The 17,344-nt window shown below is 27.4% G+C and overlaps 1 protein-coding gene across 1 annotated transcript; it reads left to right on the forward strand.

The window, feature by feature from the left end:
• Nucleotides 1-10,929: 10,929 nt before the first annotated feature.
• LOC113855873 (homeobox-leucine zipper protein MERISTEM L1-like) lies at nucleotides 10,930-15,941 on the forward strand. Its single transcript, XM_027487504.1, has 7 exons — nucleotides 10,930-11,328; nucleotides 11,603-11,704; nucleotides 13,639-13,839; nucleotides 13,956-14,127; nucleotides 14,486-14,760; nucleotides 15,278-15,373; nucleotides 15,585-15,941. Exons 1-7 carry the CDS (start codon nucleotides 10,930-10,932, stop codon nucleotides 15,939-15,941), a joined length of 1,602 nt encoding a protein of 533 aa, XP_027343305.1.
• Nucleotides 15,942-17,344: the final 1,403 nt, after the last annotated feature.

The raw sequence follows: 17,344 nt of genomic DNA on the forward strand, positions 1-17,344 counted from the left end.
TATGGAACTCATGGAAGCCAGCTAAATTTTCTATCTGAAAGCCAAGAATAGAAGATGAATAATGGTGCAGTTAGTGGGGTTCGGTGGCCAATTTTAAAGAAGCAAGTCTCCTACGGAAAGCTTATATAAAGAGTATATTTAATATGTAATAAACAATTAACAAATATGAATAAATATAATTGAATATATGACGACTTTGGAATATTGGGGTGGGACATATAGTTAGGGAAGTTAAAATTAGCTTAGAGGGGTTGTGTGTGTGTTTGACCTTTGTGGTGAGAAATAGGGTATAAGCCAACAGAGATTTGCCAAAATTTTCTTTATAGTAGACTTAACTTTCCACTAATGATTTGAATTGGTCATCCAGTCATCCTACGGAAGTTTGGAAATGTTCTTTCTCGGCTAGCTCATTCCCTAATCTCGAAGTCCCAGGATAAATTGTATTTATAATTCTAATAATTAGGCTACCATAATCATGTAGTTACTTAATTTATTTCTCAAGTAAATGATGATGCTGGGCCAATAGAATTTATGTGATATTTTACAGAATAAACAATTAATAAATAACATTTTTTTATTAAAAATATAGTATTTAATAACATTATTGCATTAAGTTTTATTTATTTTTTAATAGAAATTACTATATATAAATTTTTATAACGTACTGTGTTTAAAAAAAATGATATAATTAACACTTTAGAAAGAAAATTAATGGATATATTTCAAGTCAGACTTTCACACCCAGAAATGTAAATATATATATATTACGGGTGATTCTTTAAAGGGAGGATGGCATCTATGAGTACAAGCCAACTGTCAAAGTCGGTTCGACTGTTATAAACATATATTCTGTATGTGTCTGTGTGTATTCGTATATTATAATTAATCCCCACTCCCCAATTGAGTGGATACCTGTTCCTAAAAATTTGGCATTTTCGCAAGCACAAAACCCCCCTCCTTACCTTATCTATTATATTGCAATTTCTCTGTTTCAACCTAAAACACAATCAGAGTGAAAGGAATTTTAATCTTTTAAACATGTGATCTCAAATTCAATCCTGATATATATTCATGTGTATATATAGAAGAAACACTATTGAGAAAAAAACGTATTATTTAATACCTAATTGTACCTTAAAAATTGTTCTTCTACATATGAATGATAAGACTTGCAAAACATAGAACAAAAACAAGAAATATATAAAGAAAGGAAGAAGAGTAATAAATGACTGGGTGTGTGTGTGTGTATTCATCTCAACATGCAATATGTAAACTCATCAAAGCAATGGTCCTAGAAATTGGATTATGTATACATTGGTTAGATCATGAATATTAATTATGAGTTAAATTTTACAATGATAAGGTAATGATATTTTAAAACCATTCTTATATTCTATTTCAATATCAAGCTATATAGTGCATCCACGCCTCTAATGCATTATGAGTTTCAACATCATAAGGTTTGGAGGAAAAGGATAAAAATTACAGCCTCAGCATTATCCAGTATATCCACTTCTTCTTGCCGCAAAATCTTGAAAATCTCACGAGAAATGGAGAATGAAATAGAACAATAGCCTTTTTTATTTATTTCTTTGCTCACTTTAAGTTTTTTCCTTTCATTATTTAGAGGGTACTCATCCGTTGAAAAAGATAAACAAGGCATCATCATTGGATGGAATGATGTATTGAGAGTTTGAGTTTATTGACTTAAATCATAAACAAACATATAAAGAAAGCAGGGATCGTTTTAAAAAGAATAAAGATAGCTGATGACTTTGGCGTTTGTTGTTGGCCATTTGTTTAAGGACTTTTTATGTATTTGCTGACGTTGCTTCATAATTGTTTTATCATCTTGTCCTATCAAAACTACGTCATTGTAGATCCTATTAAGGATGCTCCATTCTTTTTCTCATCTATGTGGGAGACTCATTTTAATTTCACAAGTTTACTATATTGCTTTCCCCCACAAAACCTACTTCAAAAATTGTATCGATTTTTCATAAATACCATTTCTCATGTTCTTTTTCTCAATATTAAACTAGCATAACGTGGATTGTATACAAATTATAAGTCTCCGTTTAAGAGCTGAATTTAAATGTACACACTACATCAATTACTTTCAGTACATTTCAATTTATAATTTTTAGATTTGTACAGGGGATTATCGCATCAATTTTCTCCCCAGTAAAATTACATATTTTGTACCTGTGGTGTGTATGAGTGTGAGAGGAATGCTAATTTGTCATGATGCATTCCCCGGCGAATTTTAATTTAGAATATTCATAAATCAAAATTGAAAGGGCAAGCAAATTTTCAGCATTCTTGTTATATCTTTCTTTCTTTTTAATCTTGAAAGAACTAAAATAAGGAAAAAATTATATATATTAAAGGACATGATTTTAACCAAAGAATAATATATATGAGTCCAGAGAACTACTAGCTCTCTTGTAACATCGAAGTGTACCCATATCTAAAGTCTAGGACATAAGTATAAAAGGATGCAATCTGCATCTATCAAACATGTTTCTGTAAAATGGAAAACGATCTTCAATTTAAACTCAACTGCTGATCATTTAAAAAAAGAAGAGAGAAAATGATTTGACCAAAAAGCAATGGACCACAACACACATGGAAAATTTCTAAAAGTTCAATCTAGGTGACTATTTTGTCTAGGACAAGACACATGAGCCTATACCGCAATGTCTCTCTGTCGTTGAACTTTTCGCATCTGAAGATTTTTTTAGTGGAATATTTATCACCACTGCTGAGAACAGAAATAATGTTCATCTGCCTAAACGAATGCCAAAAAAGCCAATGTGTCTGAGCATTTAATGGCCAATATCAATTTTGGTTCGTTTAGGGTTCATTTTATATATTAGTTCAACAATCCCTGAACTTTAATTTATTTTGATTAGTCCCAGTTTTAATTGTTTTAATGTTTTCAGTTAATTAAAACTTGGTGGTATACATGCATTTGATGAGATTATCCTTGCATTTTATAATGGCTGGGAAAATTAATTAATGTATCCAATAGCTGCTTGGGTCGAACTGATCATTATTCACATTTTCAAATGCCTAAATTTGATTATTTGTACTTGAACCACTTAAACTCTAGTCTCATTCCATTTATAAGTATTTTACAGGTTTTATTTATCAAATTATCCTTTGTTAATGATAATCATTTTGTATTTTATTATTCTTTAAAATATATCTCATATTCACAGAAAGTAAGAACATGTTTATTTTTATTTTTAAAAAGAGTTTATTTTAAACAAAAAATATATTTGTTTTTAAAAAAAATTCATTTTAAAAATAGAAATAAGTTTTTAGTTTAACTTTCTTGAACTAGACTGCAAGTGAATATTTACTTTTTCTCGTTAGCTTTTAAATTAAATTAATTTAAGTTCTTATAATCCTTATTAACATGAAAATATTTCATATAACAACTATTATATTAAATTAAATTATTGTTCAAAATTCTTGCATTTAACAAGTTATAAACTTAAATCTTTATTTTATTTTTTTAAAATAAATTAAATATAAATATTTTATAAGCATTTTTTTTAGTTTAAAAACTTTTTTTGCCTTAGACTAAAGCATCATTTCCTTCGTCCCAAAAAATAAAAAATGATGTAACCAAAAAGATTATTGATTAAAGTTATATATGCCTGACACTAAAGTATTAATTATTAGCCTTGCATATTCCTTATCATTCCCTTGTCCCTTTATCTTGAATAGGCACTTAAAAAAAGGCAAAATATACAAAGTGAGTTCCGTTTTATCATTTATTTTATATTTTAAATACTACTCTAAATTAACTGTCACGCTGTTGGTGTAAAATGCCAGTAATATTACTTTAGGAAGATATGTTTAATAACATAATCCAATTACACTTAAGAGAAGTCTCTAGCAAGATTTAAACACAATTAAACTTTTAGAAATCACAAATCGCTAATTACATAACCCAACACCATTATTCAGCATATAACAGTGTTGTTTCCAATCATATACCCCCATGCCATATGATTATAACGAATAAACTAAAAAATGCTTAAAAAAACATGATTTAACCTGCTTCCTTCTCATATAACTTGTACGACATGATTATAAAATTGTATTATAATAAATATCTAAAAATTAATATATATATATCACATGTGATGAGAGAATTGTGGGTGATGGTGTTAAGTCATCATACATGAGATAATAAATTATCTTATATAGTTTAGTTGTAAATTCATTAAAATAATTATAATTAACTAAATGAATCTAAATGTCAAAGACAAGAGCATTAAGTTGAGGCCACTACTTAGTGGGGACCCAACTAAACATGGTTTGGGAAGAATATTACTAAATTTAGGTCAAATACCTCTGCTTTTTTCTTTTCAATGCAATCTAATCTGGGATTCTGGTCATAGACGAATGGCTCATTCAAAACTGAAAAACATATTGATGAAATGGCACACTGGAAGATCTTATACACCTGTGTCATACCCGTTGCTTGTGGTTAACATGCTAGAATGTGAAGCTTGTAGAATGCAAATTCTCTCTCTTTTTCGAAGAAAATTCTCTCCCATATCTTTCTCTTCATCCTTCATTAAAAAAAAATAACAATATATTTACATTTAATAGTTTAGATAAATAAAAATAATAATTTCATAATTAGTCAATCTATTTATAATATTGATTGATATAATTATGAGATTGACCATTCTCAAATAAAAAATTAGTCAATAATAATGTGAGATTAGTCAAATTTTTAATGATAATATAATTAATGATGCTATAGGCATGATATATAAATCTACCTGTTTGCTTAATTAGAGTGTTTAGTTTCAGATTTTTAAAAAACAAAAATGTGTTTTTTTATTATATTTCATCTTTTTAAATATTTGTATAAAAATAGAAAAAAATATTTTCTTTATAAAGTTTGAAAAACATGAAAGTAAAAAATAAATAAGGTGATAATTTTGTAATTAAAAGCAAAAAAAGAAAATAAAAAATATGATTTTGTAAAGTCAAGTAACTCTTTAATATTTTTTTTCAATAGAGAAAGGATGCAGTGAGAAATACTGAAAAGATCCGAATTATAAGCAGATAAGTTTCGTATAAACAAGTTCAAATGACCACTAACACTTCTTATCTATAATTTCTCTTTTATGTATTAAGAGTTATTATCATATAAGTTTATCTTTTCTTTATAGACCCATCCAATGATTTTAATAGCTACTATTGGGGTGTCATATCTTTTTTATTTTTCCAAAGAAAACAAATTCCGAACTTCGTGTCACCACGTATGAAAATATTAAACTGTCTATATGTTGCTACTTTATAATTATACCAAGTGATGATAATTAACATAAAGAAAGAAGCGTCTTTTAATAAAAGAACCCACTGATACTGTATGATTACTTTAAAATTTAATAAATTTTATAGATTTAAAACAGTAAATATTATAATTATTAATAACAAATATTTTATCATATTACATAAAATAAATACAGAGATAAATTTTAAATTAAAAATTTTATTATAAAAATACAAATTAAAACGTAATATTAAATTAAAAAATAAATAATTGATATAAAATTACTTGATATGATAAGAAATAAAATTAATTATTAAAAATAATTCTATTTAACAAAGTTTCTGCATTGTTTGAAAATTCATACACACGAGGTATATATAGAAATAGATAATAATAAATTGTAACGAATGTAGTAAGTTATTTTCTTAATTCCTTCAATTTTTTTAATTTTATAAAAACCCCTTCAATATAGTAATTATTTTAATTTCTATGCCTTTTTTAAAATCTTTTTTATATACAAATTAATTATGGATCGGTAGTCATGTTCTTTATCTCCTTACTCCATTTTCCCATCCTTCTATATTAATTTTTAATAAAAAAAAATACTCAATAAAATATAAGGAATACTGCGGTCCTTACACATAAATGTTTACAATGAAGTATACAAAAGAGAAAGTATTATAACTTTTCTTTTTTTTCCTTTTGTTTCTAATTTCTTTCAAATTTATAGACAATTGAGTTAAAAAAAAAACAACATATTTTATATACATCCATAAAAATATTAAATATATTTTTAATTTGTATAAAATTATCAAGATACAATTATGTATATATATATATATATATATATAATGTTTTAATTTCAACTTAATTTTAAAAAATATGTATTACATACAAACTTTTAAATTATATGTAATCAATACATAAATGAAATAAATATAAAAAATTTAATAAAAAATTAATTTTAACAATAAAAAAATTGTTTGAAAAATTCAGTAGAAAAAAGTTTAGATACAGTTATTAATTTTTAATTATTTATTCAATCAACCTAAATTAGAAAATTGATATTAAAATTTAAAAATTTATCATTATTTAAGTAAATGAATGCTTATTTAAAATGGAAGTTATATAAACTTAAAAATATTGATATATTATTGCATTTAATTTTAGCATTTTAAAAATTTTATACAGGGATTTTTCAAAAATATTATTTTAAATTTTATTATATCTATCATTTATTATATTAATAATATATATTAATAAAAATATATAGATATTATAAAAAAAATTAACTAAGCACACAAAATGAAATTATAAAAGCAAAATTATTTATTAATTTTATAAAATAAAAAAAAATATTAAATATTAAATAATACAAAATAAGCTATGTTATATAAAAAAATTCAAAAATATCTTTTATATATCGAGCAATAATAATAATATTACCTTTAAAATTTAGAAATATTTCAAAAATAAAGTTATTTTGAAAAAGTTAAGAACAAAATGAGAACAATATAATAAATGTAGAGAATAATGAAAGTATAATAAGGTGTTATCCGCATTATTTAAAAATTAAATACAAACATTTTATTTATAATATTTAAGTGATTTTTTTAATATATAAAAAATTAGTATTAAGCTTAAATATAGTTTTAATCTCTGCAAATGTAACATATTTTTATGATAAATTTGTATAAGATTTTTTGTTATAATTTATTTTTTGGAATGTTAAGATTCAATTTTTATCGTCAACTTCTCTTTTGTTAAATATAATTAAGGGAGGGTCAACTCAATACTTACATGTCCCTATCATTTTTTAAATATTTAATATTTTAGGTGTAATTATGTTTGTTTATCCATATAAATATAGCTCATTTTTTGTTAAATTTAATTTCGATTAAAAAGTTAGGATTTAGTTTTTGTTCTCAACTTTCCTTTTATTGAGTGTTCATTTACTTATCTCATATATTGTCACATCATTTAATTTTTAACATTTTATTATTTAAAATTTATATTTGCAAACAATTTCATAAATATATTTTAAATATTTATAAAAAAACTTCTCAAAATCTTAATTTTTTCCCTTTTAAGCGACAAGTTCAAGAACCCACATCTTGTTGATAATTCTAATTTTGATGTCTGAAAAGCAATTGAAACTCAAAAAAAAAAAGAAAAAGACAAAGAAGAAAGCACTGAAAGAGAAAGAGATTAAAATTGTATAGTATTTTTTTAAAATATTTAAAATATATTTAAAACTTATTTATAAATATTAATTTTAAATAATAAAATATTAAATTATTAAATGAAGTGACAATATGTGATAATGATAAATTGACTTTTCATGAAACAACTTAATATTAAATAGAAGGAGAATCTTAGACGGAAACTAATTATTAACTTCTTAATATTTTAAAGAGTAAATTCTAACAAAAAAAAATAATTATAAAAATCTATCAGAAAATGTTGAACAAAAATATAATTAAACTTAAAATATTTAAAAAATTAAATGATGCAGAATTAATTTTCTATCAACTAACTCAACACTTAATGAAAGAAAAGTTTTAATTTATGAGAACTAAATCTTAATAACAAATTTTATGAAGATTTATTATAAAATGTACTTACATTTATACAAACTAAAATTATATTTAAGCTTTAATATTAATATCAATTTTTAACACATATAAATGAGTAAGAGACGTAAATCTACATCGCATAACCGTATACAAATGTAACTTAATTATAAAATTTTAAAAGTTGCATGATTATTTTTAAAAAATTATACAATATTTTAAAAAAATTCACATAAATTATATATGTTTTAACAATACATATACAAAATTTGGGGCGAGAGAAAGCATGTGGCAAACGAACGGCTCAAATTTCATGAAGAGTGACGATATACATAGTGTGGCTGATGGGAGAGGTAAAAATGAGGATGTGTGGGCATGGCAATTCAATCAATACAATTAAAAGTAAGTAATAAAAGATAAATCATTCAGAAGTCCATTGTCCAAATGAAGACCATTTCGTGGATTCTGTGATAAAAGATCAAATTGGAACAGCCTGGGAATTCTTCCCTTGAAAAAAAATCTCAAAGGTAACAAAATTTAGATCTTCGTTTAAAATTGAAATTGAAATTTTAGTTTTTTTTATTTGTATTAAAATTTTAAATTCAAAATTTAAATTTAAACTTTAATTAGTTTAAAAGAAAATTTTAAATTTAAACTTTAATATTAAGATGTATCAATGGACACATGTCAGTTTTTATTTGTGACCCAAAAAGTAGAGGAACATAGTACCAAAAGTGAATATATAACGTATGTGTTGATCAAAATCAATAGTCAAAACACACACATCATAAGGTGACATGTGTTGTCTATTTTGTTTTTTTTTCCACATCTTTAAGATGCTTTTGAATTCTTTTTTATTTTGATAATTATTTTTTAAATAATATTATTTTAATAAGTAATTTTTAAAATTCTATTATTGTTTTGGGAAGGTCACAGTTCACCCATTCTTGTGATTTTCAATATATCTCACTTTTAATTTCTTAAATTTTAGGACCCTGTGAGAAAGGTGTACAATTACTTCATAAGTCTTGCTAACTTACTCCATTTAATAATATTTTGTAGATGATGAATTTTATTAGTGTGAACATTGAATTATGTAATTTTATCTTTATGATTATGCATGTCAAAATTTTAGATAATCAACCAATCATAAATATGTAATCTTATAACCATTTTTTTTTAATATTTTGAAAAGTATATTGTATGTTAGATGAAGTTCTTTGATGAAGCATTGACTAATATTTTAATTTTAATTATAAGATTTTGTAAGCTTGATCTACTTATTAAATTTTTTTTAATCCATGGTTGTATTAATAAAATCATTCATTAGAAAAAAGTGTGTAACAAATCAATACTCTTAATATCTATAGAAAAAAAAATACTAGTATTAAAATCATGTGTAACATAGTTACTTCTTTCAAGCTGTTTCTTTTCTCTTTTTTAATTAATATGAACGAGATATTGTGAAAGAGACTATTTTTTAAAATGAAAATTTACTAAAATTTGAGGCCTTAATACAATTTAGGTAAAAAAATAAAAAAAATATTTTTATGATCAATTAAAAAAATGGAAAACGGAATTATGAAATACAGGTAAATAATGTTAGGATGGGTTGGGGCCAGCCGTGGTTCATCTATCCATCTGAGAGGAAAGGACCCCAAAAATTTTCAAATGAAGTCCCACGGAAATTTTCCTTTTATATTTTATTGAATTTGAAAATAGTTTATAAACGCAAATAAAAATAAGCACTTACTTACACTGAATAATGTTGGCGTTGCCTCTTCGATATGTAATATTCTCCAATGCCACGTAATCAGCAGCTATCAACGTTACGTTTAGTCATTTGACCCTACCATCTATAGTTCAATTTAATAAGCCCATTCTTTTCGTCACACTTCACACACTCTCCTTCATACTTTTGATTCCCATTCAGAATTCCTCACTTGCACACTCGTTTCTTATCATCTCAAATTGTAAGTATGAGATTCTAATATATTTTTTGAGCTAGTATGGTTTAAGATGAAGAATATATATACCTTTTCCTCTCTCTTTTTTTAAGTGTGTTTGTTATGGATGTGTTTTCTAGATAATCTAACTTGCACTGAAATTTTAGGTTACGACTATGGATGATGGAGGAATGCGCGATAATCAGATGGAAGTAGATAATCCCGATTTGATTTACAAGGTAAATTGAATTTTGTTATTCAGAAACCTACATTCAATGTTCTATGTTTGCGGATGCATTCCCTCTACCTAGCAATTATGGTTACTAAATTCCTAAAATTAAGTGATTTAGTTGTTCAACAAGCACAAACCAAAATTTGAATTTAGCTCATCCCCTTTTTCCCCTTTAACGCTTATTGCTCATAGCTATGGCCACCACTCATTCTTCATATGTGACATTCCTTTATTCTCTTGTTACACAAAAGGGTTTTTTTTTTTTTTTTTCTTTCAAGGAAATATTAACAAAATTTAGGCAATTTTTTAAAAATTTTAATTTACTATTTTTCAATCAAAATTAGAATATTATTTAATAAAATAGCCGCATTTAAAATTATTTCGAGTCGTTGAGATAGAAATTTTTTAAATTTAATTTAAACCAATACCAAAATTGCCTAAATTTTTTACATAATTTTTTTCTCCTTGTAGATACCACTGACTAGCCTTTAGTTTATTGTTTTGGTTGGATCAAGGTTGTAAAATGTGAGCTATCTGGATAGGCTTAACCGGGACAATTTTTGTTTGTCAAACATGACCGTAAAAGTTGGTTTATTTTTCACTTTACGGGATTGTCAAATGCCAATCCAGTCTTGCAGTTATATATTGCATTATCTTGAGTTCATTTGAATATTGTGTTTAAACCAATGTACTAATTTGATTTTCTTTGCTTTTTCGGGGGATCTCATTTATCATTCTCAGAATGATACCTCACAAAATAACAATGGCAGTGGATCCCCGGCATTTTCTTCTGATGATCTGTCTGCAAATGCCAATGCTGCTGTATCAGATTCTAGTTCAAGAAACGTAATCATGAGTAGTGGAATGAACATGCAACGAGCAAGTGACCTTCTTTTTGGATTCTCAATATATGCTGAGCCAACTAAGGGTAAAATAATTGAGAAAGCATTTTCAGCTATGGATGAGTTGTCAAAGCTAGGTGTTGCAGGGCAACCTTTGTGGCAGCCCCAAACAAACGATAGATTTGACACTTTAAATCATATTGAATATTTGAGGCAATTTGGTCAGGCTGATACAACACTAAGAGAGATTGTTAAGCTGATTGAGATTGGAGAGCCTCAAATTGAATTGCCAAGCTTTGACTTGTATCAAACTGACCATCCAACATCCAAGGCAACTCCGAGAGCAGCTCTACAAATTGAAGCTTCACGAGATATGGCCACTATTAACATGAGTCCAACCAACATTGTTGAATTACTTATGGATATGGTAGGTCAAATTATTATTGTTATTATTATTTTCGATGTCTTAAATTGCGGTTACAGTCGCACTTGCAATTTGTTAAATGATGGGTAAATGCAGTTTAGGGTAAGAGAAATTTTTCTTTTTTTTTTCTATCACACTTTTTTTACTTTCTCTCTCTTCCTCCGCCCATTTCACATATCATTTTAATTAGGAGTTTTAAGAGAACATTTTCCTTTCATGTAACCATGATTTCTCTCACTGAGTTTTTGGGATGTTTTTGTTGTTGGTTCTTAACTAGAATCAATGGTGGAGTGCTTTTTACAATATTGTCTCAAAAGCAAAAATCCTGGGAACCATGTTTGATGGAATGGAAGGAGGCTATGACGGAAAATTGCACGTGGTAAGTTCAGTATGTTATCCGTTCTTTAAATACTATGTTGTATGAGTTTTTAACTAGTATCTTAGGCTTTATATGGGAGTTTGGAAAGAGAGAATGAAGAAGGAATTGAAGGGAGAAAGAAAAGAAGAGAAGGAAGAGAGAAGGTTAAACTCCTTTTTTACTTAAATGTTTAATATTGAAAAAAGAGTGTGATAGAAGAGTTTAATTATATAAATAATTTTAAAATTAATATTTTTATTTTTTTAAAAATTTATCACTTGAAAAAATAACTTTTTTTTAAAAAAAAGTTAAAATTTTATTTGTAAAATAATATAAAAAAATGGAATAGCGAAAACTTTAAAATGTGAGAACTCAAAAAATAAGCTGAAGATTTAAAAAAACTCTCAAAACTTTTTTAATTAAGCAACTTTCAAATAAAATTAAATTTCTTCTAATCTCTTCTCTCATAAATTTTACTCCCAAACATAGTTTTAGCCGTCATATTCATAAATTTAAATTAAATTTTTACTGTATAAGATGATTAAGTATATGTTGAAATAATTCATTTTCAGAATCTATTTGAATTTGTAAAGATTGCAACTTTAGTTGAAAATAATTATGAATAAAATTAACTTCTTGTAAATAAATTTCTTCAAGATGATTTTTTATTTGTTAGAGTATTTTTGTGTCGTTTTAGAAAGTATTTCAAACATTTCTAATAAATGTTATTATGCAAAGTGGAATCCATTATCACTCTCTAAGCACATCAATATTTTTGTGATGACCTAAATTATCACTATTTGACTTTCAAACCACAGTGTAAATCATTATGTTACTAATCTTGTTTTATTATCAACAATATTTCAACCATCATTATTATCACTTTTCATGAATTTAGAATTATTACTAATTCTTTATCATTGTATCTAAAATGAAATTCATAGCCATTATAGTCTTTCATTATGTCAAAATGTAATCATAGTCTTCTTGCTCCTAATTGTGAATTGAGCAATAACTCACCCTTATATCGTTATTTCAAAATTAAAAAATATTATAATCATTTTTAAAATTTTATTTTATAAGATCAGTTGATATATAATTACTTTTTGAAGTAACTTTAGATAATAGTTATATATAAAATTGTTTTACAAATAAATGCTAGAGAGAATCCTATTACTTTATAATTGATAGATAAATTTAAACCTGCTTAGTGCCTATAAAGAAGAATAAAAAAACTACAAGCAAAATTTTGACAGAGTAAGGTCATGTAAAAATAAAACGTGAAAATTCAGTCTCCTTATCATGTACAATGAGTTGTATCGTTTTTCATTTTGAAAATGGGCTGTGGATACTTTCAATCCATGGTTTTTTTAAGTTTGTAAATGACGGATGCTTTTTAGGTATTACTTTTGTGCTGTAACTTCTGATAAAATAAAAATAAGTTAGAAAAAAAAAATTGTGATGTCATGCCACCGGGCATAAAAGAATATTATATTTTTACATCTACTTTCACATTTACTGTACACTCATTGTAATATATCTTTTCATTATTTTCTCTCTCTATTATTGCGACACTGTGTAAAAGAATAGAGAAACTGATGAAGAGAAATATTTTCAGTTATAAAAAAGCTTTTTCTTTATATATTTCATCGTTAGGTGCAGTACAGGGTCCTGCTCGAGTACCTATACGTAGGATATATATCATATAATAAATCTTGTTTCATTGTTTCGTTTCTGTTATGTATTTGTTAAGTTCTTCTGTTTCGTACATATTTTATATGGAATTCTCAATTTATGTTCTATAAGCTACATGCATCCGGTATTACCATTTTTCAGACAATTTCAGCAACATGTTTCTGTAAACGAATAAAGAATATACATAGCTTGTCATTAGAATTTCAAAATTAATGTGACTGTTCTCATTTCATTGTATATATATTCTTTCCTTATCATAGATGAGCGCTGAACTTCATTTGCCTACTGCTGTTATACCGACGAGGGAGTGTTATTTTGGAAGGTACTGCAAGCAATTGTCTCATGACAAGTGGGGGATCGTTGATGTTTCATTGGAGAAGTTTTTTCCTTCTCCAACAAGTAATTTTCTGAAGAGACCATCTGGTTGTTTGATTACAGCAATGCCTAATGGATGCTCTGAGGTTGTTTTGTTGTATATGGTGTTAAATTGATTGCATGAAGTTAATTTTTGTTCTTCATATATATATATATACAGGCTGTGTAGTTCTGATTTGCTTAACATTCTTATCTTAATTAGGTTATATGGGTGGAGCATGTGGAAGCAGACCATAGCCAATTGGATGATCGTTTTAAGCAGCTAGTCACTTCTGGTTTGGCTTTTGGTGCAACGCGTTGGCTTGCTTCTTTAGTTCGGTACAGTGAATGGCGTCAAGTTCTGAATGCATCAGCATTTATAGCAGATGATGGAGGTAAATCTACTGCACTTTCTTCGAAATCATCTATAAAACAAGCTTTTTAAGTAGCGAAATTTTAACAAGAAAGGCTGATTTGATTTTTTAAAAGCGAGACATGTAAAATAGAAAGTAAATTATATTTATTATTAAGTTTATTTCAAATAGTTCATATTAATTAAAACTTATATCTATTTATATATTTTCTTACTTTATACGCCCTTCTTCTTTAAAGAAACTAAATTTGAAGATACGAGACAATGACCATTTATACAGCAGTTAAAGCTTTTAAAATAGTTTATTTGTTTATTCATTGTTTGTTTTATGCTTGGGTGCTTTAATAATTATATAACCTTGTTCCTTTTGATACGAACAGTTCATATACCTCAAACTGGGAGGACAAGTTTCTTGAAACTGGCGGATAGAATGATGAGAAGCTTTTGTGCTAATATCAGTGCTAGCCCAAGCAATCCATGGATGCAAATAGCTACTTTTCCAGGTTCCACAGACGTGAGAGTCATGATTATGAATGATGCGGCAGATCCTGAGAAGTCTCTTGGTACAACGGTGGTTTTCACTACTACTCTTTGGCTGCAAGTCTCCCCTGATCGATTATTCAACTACCTTCGTCACGTGAATTCCAGATCCAAGGTATGCACCTTATCTTAACTAGGTATGAATATTGATATGGTAATTTGTGGAATGGGATGGATGCATGTTCCCTTTTTTGGTCTTTTGGGTACCTTGTGGGAGGAGACATTAGTTGTGCAACATTTAATGCTAGAGTTCGAAAAAAAAATGAATACTTAATTAAGCACCCAGTTCATAAGTAATTAACTTCTTTTAAGATAATTATAATTTAATAGCTCATACATGTAATATACCATTTTTCTGCTATACTGCAAGTGGTAGATTTATTTTTCTGGTAAACAGTGTAAATGTTCCATTAGGATCACTTAATTTTAAAACCGATCATGCTAGATTGGTTAAAAAATAACCAAGAAAAGTTTCGTGTCATTTAATGGATCAAGCATGTTTGTGATTTTGAATGCTGATTCTGTTTCTTTTTCAACATGACCAATTAATTATGATGGAACGAGTTAAGCTCGATGTAGTGCCATATATGTTCTTACATCTTACGTTCTTTTCTTTTCTTGAATAATTATAGTGGGATGTGCTTTCACGTAGACTTTGTATTCGAGAATTCGCGGCAATTATTAAGGGCGAAAATTCCAGAAATCGTGTTTCCTTGATGAGTGCAAATGTAAGCATCTTTTTTCAGCAATACTCTTTTTTGAGGGTGTTTGATTTTATATTTAAATAATCATAAAATTATGTTTATTTCAATGTTATCCGTTATAATGTGTCAAATTTATGTTTATATATTTTTTAACATGTTTCTAAACACATCCTTACTTTTCTTTAAAATGAATCTAAAATCCTAAATTAACTTGGCTTATTTTCCATATTCTTAGACTACAAAGGGCAAGATTGAAATTTTTTATCTGCAAGAGAGTTGCACAAACTCAACAGGTTCCTACGTGATTTATGCTCCACTAGATGAGTTAACTCTATCCGCTCTTGCAAGTGGATGCGACCCTGGGAAAGTGGTTATCTTGCCATCAGGGTTTTCTATCCTTCCTGGAGGGCTAGAAGGAGGCACTGGAAGTTTCCTAACTATTGCATTCAACATAGTTGAAAATGCCATTAATAGGGCTTTTATCCCTCCTGAATCAATTGAAACCATCTATAAAGTTATTACAGATACTGTTACCTCCATAAAAGATGGGGTGCGGTACCATAATCTACACAACAATTGGATGGATGATTGAAATTTCCATATTTAAAGGGTTATTGGCTTCAGTCTTGGATATGTGCAAAATACAATGTAGGGCGTATAGACTACATTGTATTTCATGTTTCCGTGTAGAAGAACCGGTAGAATATGTATTTTAGACAGTGGAAGTTGGTTTACTTCTTGTCACTGTGACAACTGTTTATTGTGTTCTTTGTATTTGTTTAAAATATGAAATGAAATTGGATCATGTTGATTTTTCTTTTTTTCTTTTTTTTTTTCTATTTAGTATTGATACCTTGATGAATCATTTAATTAGATTATGAATTGTTGTTGACAAAAATTTAGCAACATTATTAGCAAACTATGAAAGCATAACAGGCTTCCTGCAATGTATCGAGACGGGTTGGTTAAATATCTTCGTTGGGGCTTTGCTGGGGATCCGATCAAGGTGGATTGTGTTAATGGGAGAAGTAGGGAATATGGATTATTGATCGCCTCGTGGATTACATTGGCTCCATAGACATTTAGAATATGCTTATCCCTGGTGGTAACAATCATTCTACTTCCCAGGAAAAGCAATTTAGGATTTATGGCCAATTCTTGCAATTGCTCTAATTGGTCAACATTGTCAAGAACTATAAGAACTTTTATGTTATGAAGCCTGTATTTTACCATTCCTGATATTTCACTAGGGCTAATTTCTAAATTTTTCTCATCTAATGTTTGACGAAGAATTTGTTTTTGTATAGCAACAATTCCACCATCCTTATAAATTTTGCTCACATTCTCAATGAAACAGCAAGCATCAAACTTATAAGAGATTTTATCATATAGAACAGTAACATGAGTTGTCTTCCCTATTCCACCCATTCCCCAAATTCCTAGAACTCGAATATCGTCCTTCTCTGAGCTTAACTTTAAAATGCTTTCTAATGTTTGTACACGCGGTTGCATGCCAATAAGGTCATCAGCAAATCCTGAGAATTTATGACCCAATATTTTTATTACCGCTTGAACAATTTTTTCAATCTCTTCGAACTCTGGCCTGGAAAAATAAACCAAGTACAATAAAACCCACTATAAGATAAACATTTTCATAGATAAATTAATAAAATTAGGACATTATGTTAAAAATTCTATTATTGTTTTATTACAAATCTCATTAATTCACATAAAATAGATTTATTTGACACATGTTGTAACATAAACAAACCCATTCTATGCTATATCATCTACCCAAGAAAAGAAGTATATTTTCAACACGAAAAGCTTAATTGAACGTAGAAAATGGTAGGAACGTAAGACAGCAAACGTGTATCCAGGCTGCCTGATAGGTAAAATGTAATGACCATCTGATGCATTGGGTGCAGTGCGTTGTCCATTCTCTAACAGAGTCGTCCCATTTGGGGCACACCTTTCAATTTTGTTGACATTTGG

Source organism: Abrus precatorius, unplaced genomic scaffold (assembly GCF_003935025.1).
Source record: "Abrus precatorius isolate BTA unplaced genomic scaffold, Abrus_2018 Scaffold11, whole genome shotgun sequence".
NCBI classification, from domain to species: domain Eukaryota; kingdom Viridiplantae; phylum Streptophyta; class Magnoliopsida; order Fabales; family Fabaceae; genus Abrus; species Abrus precatorius.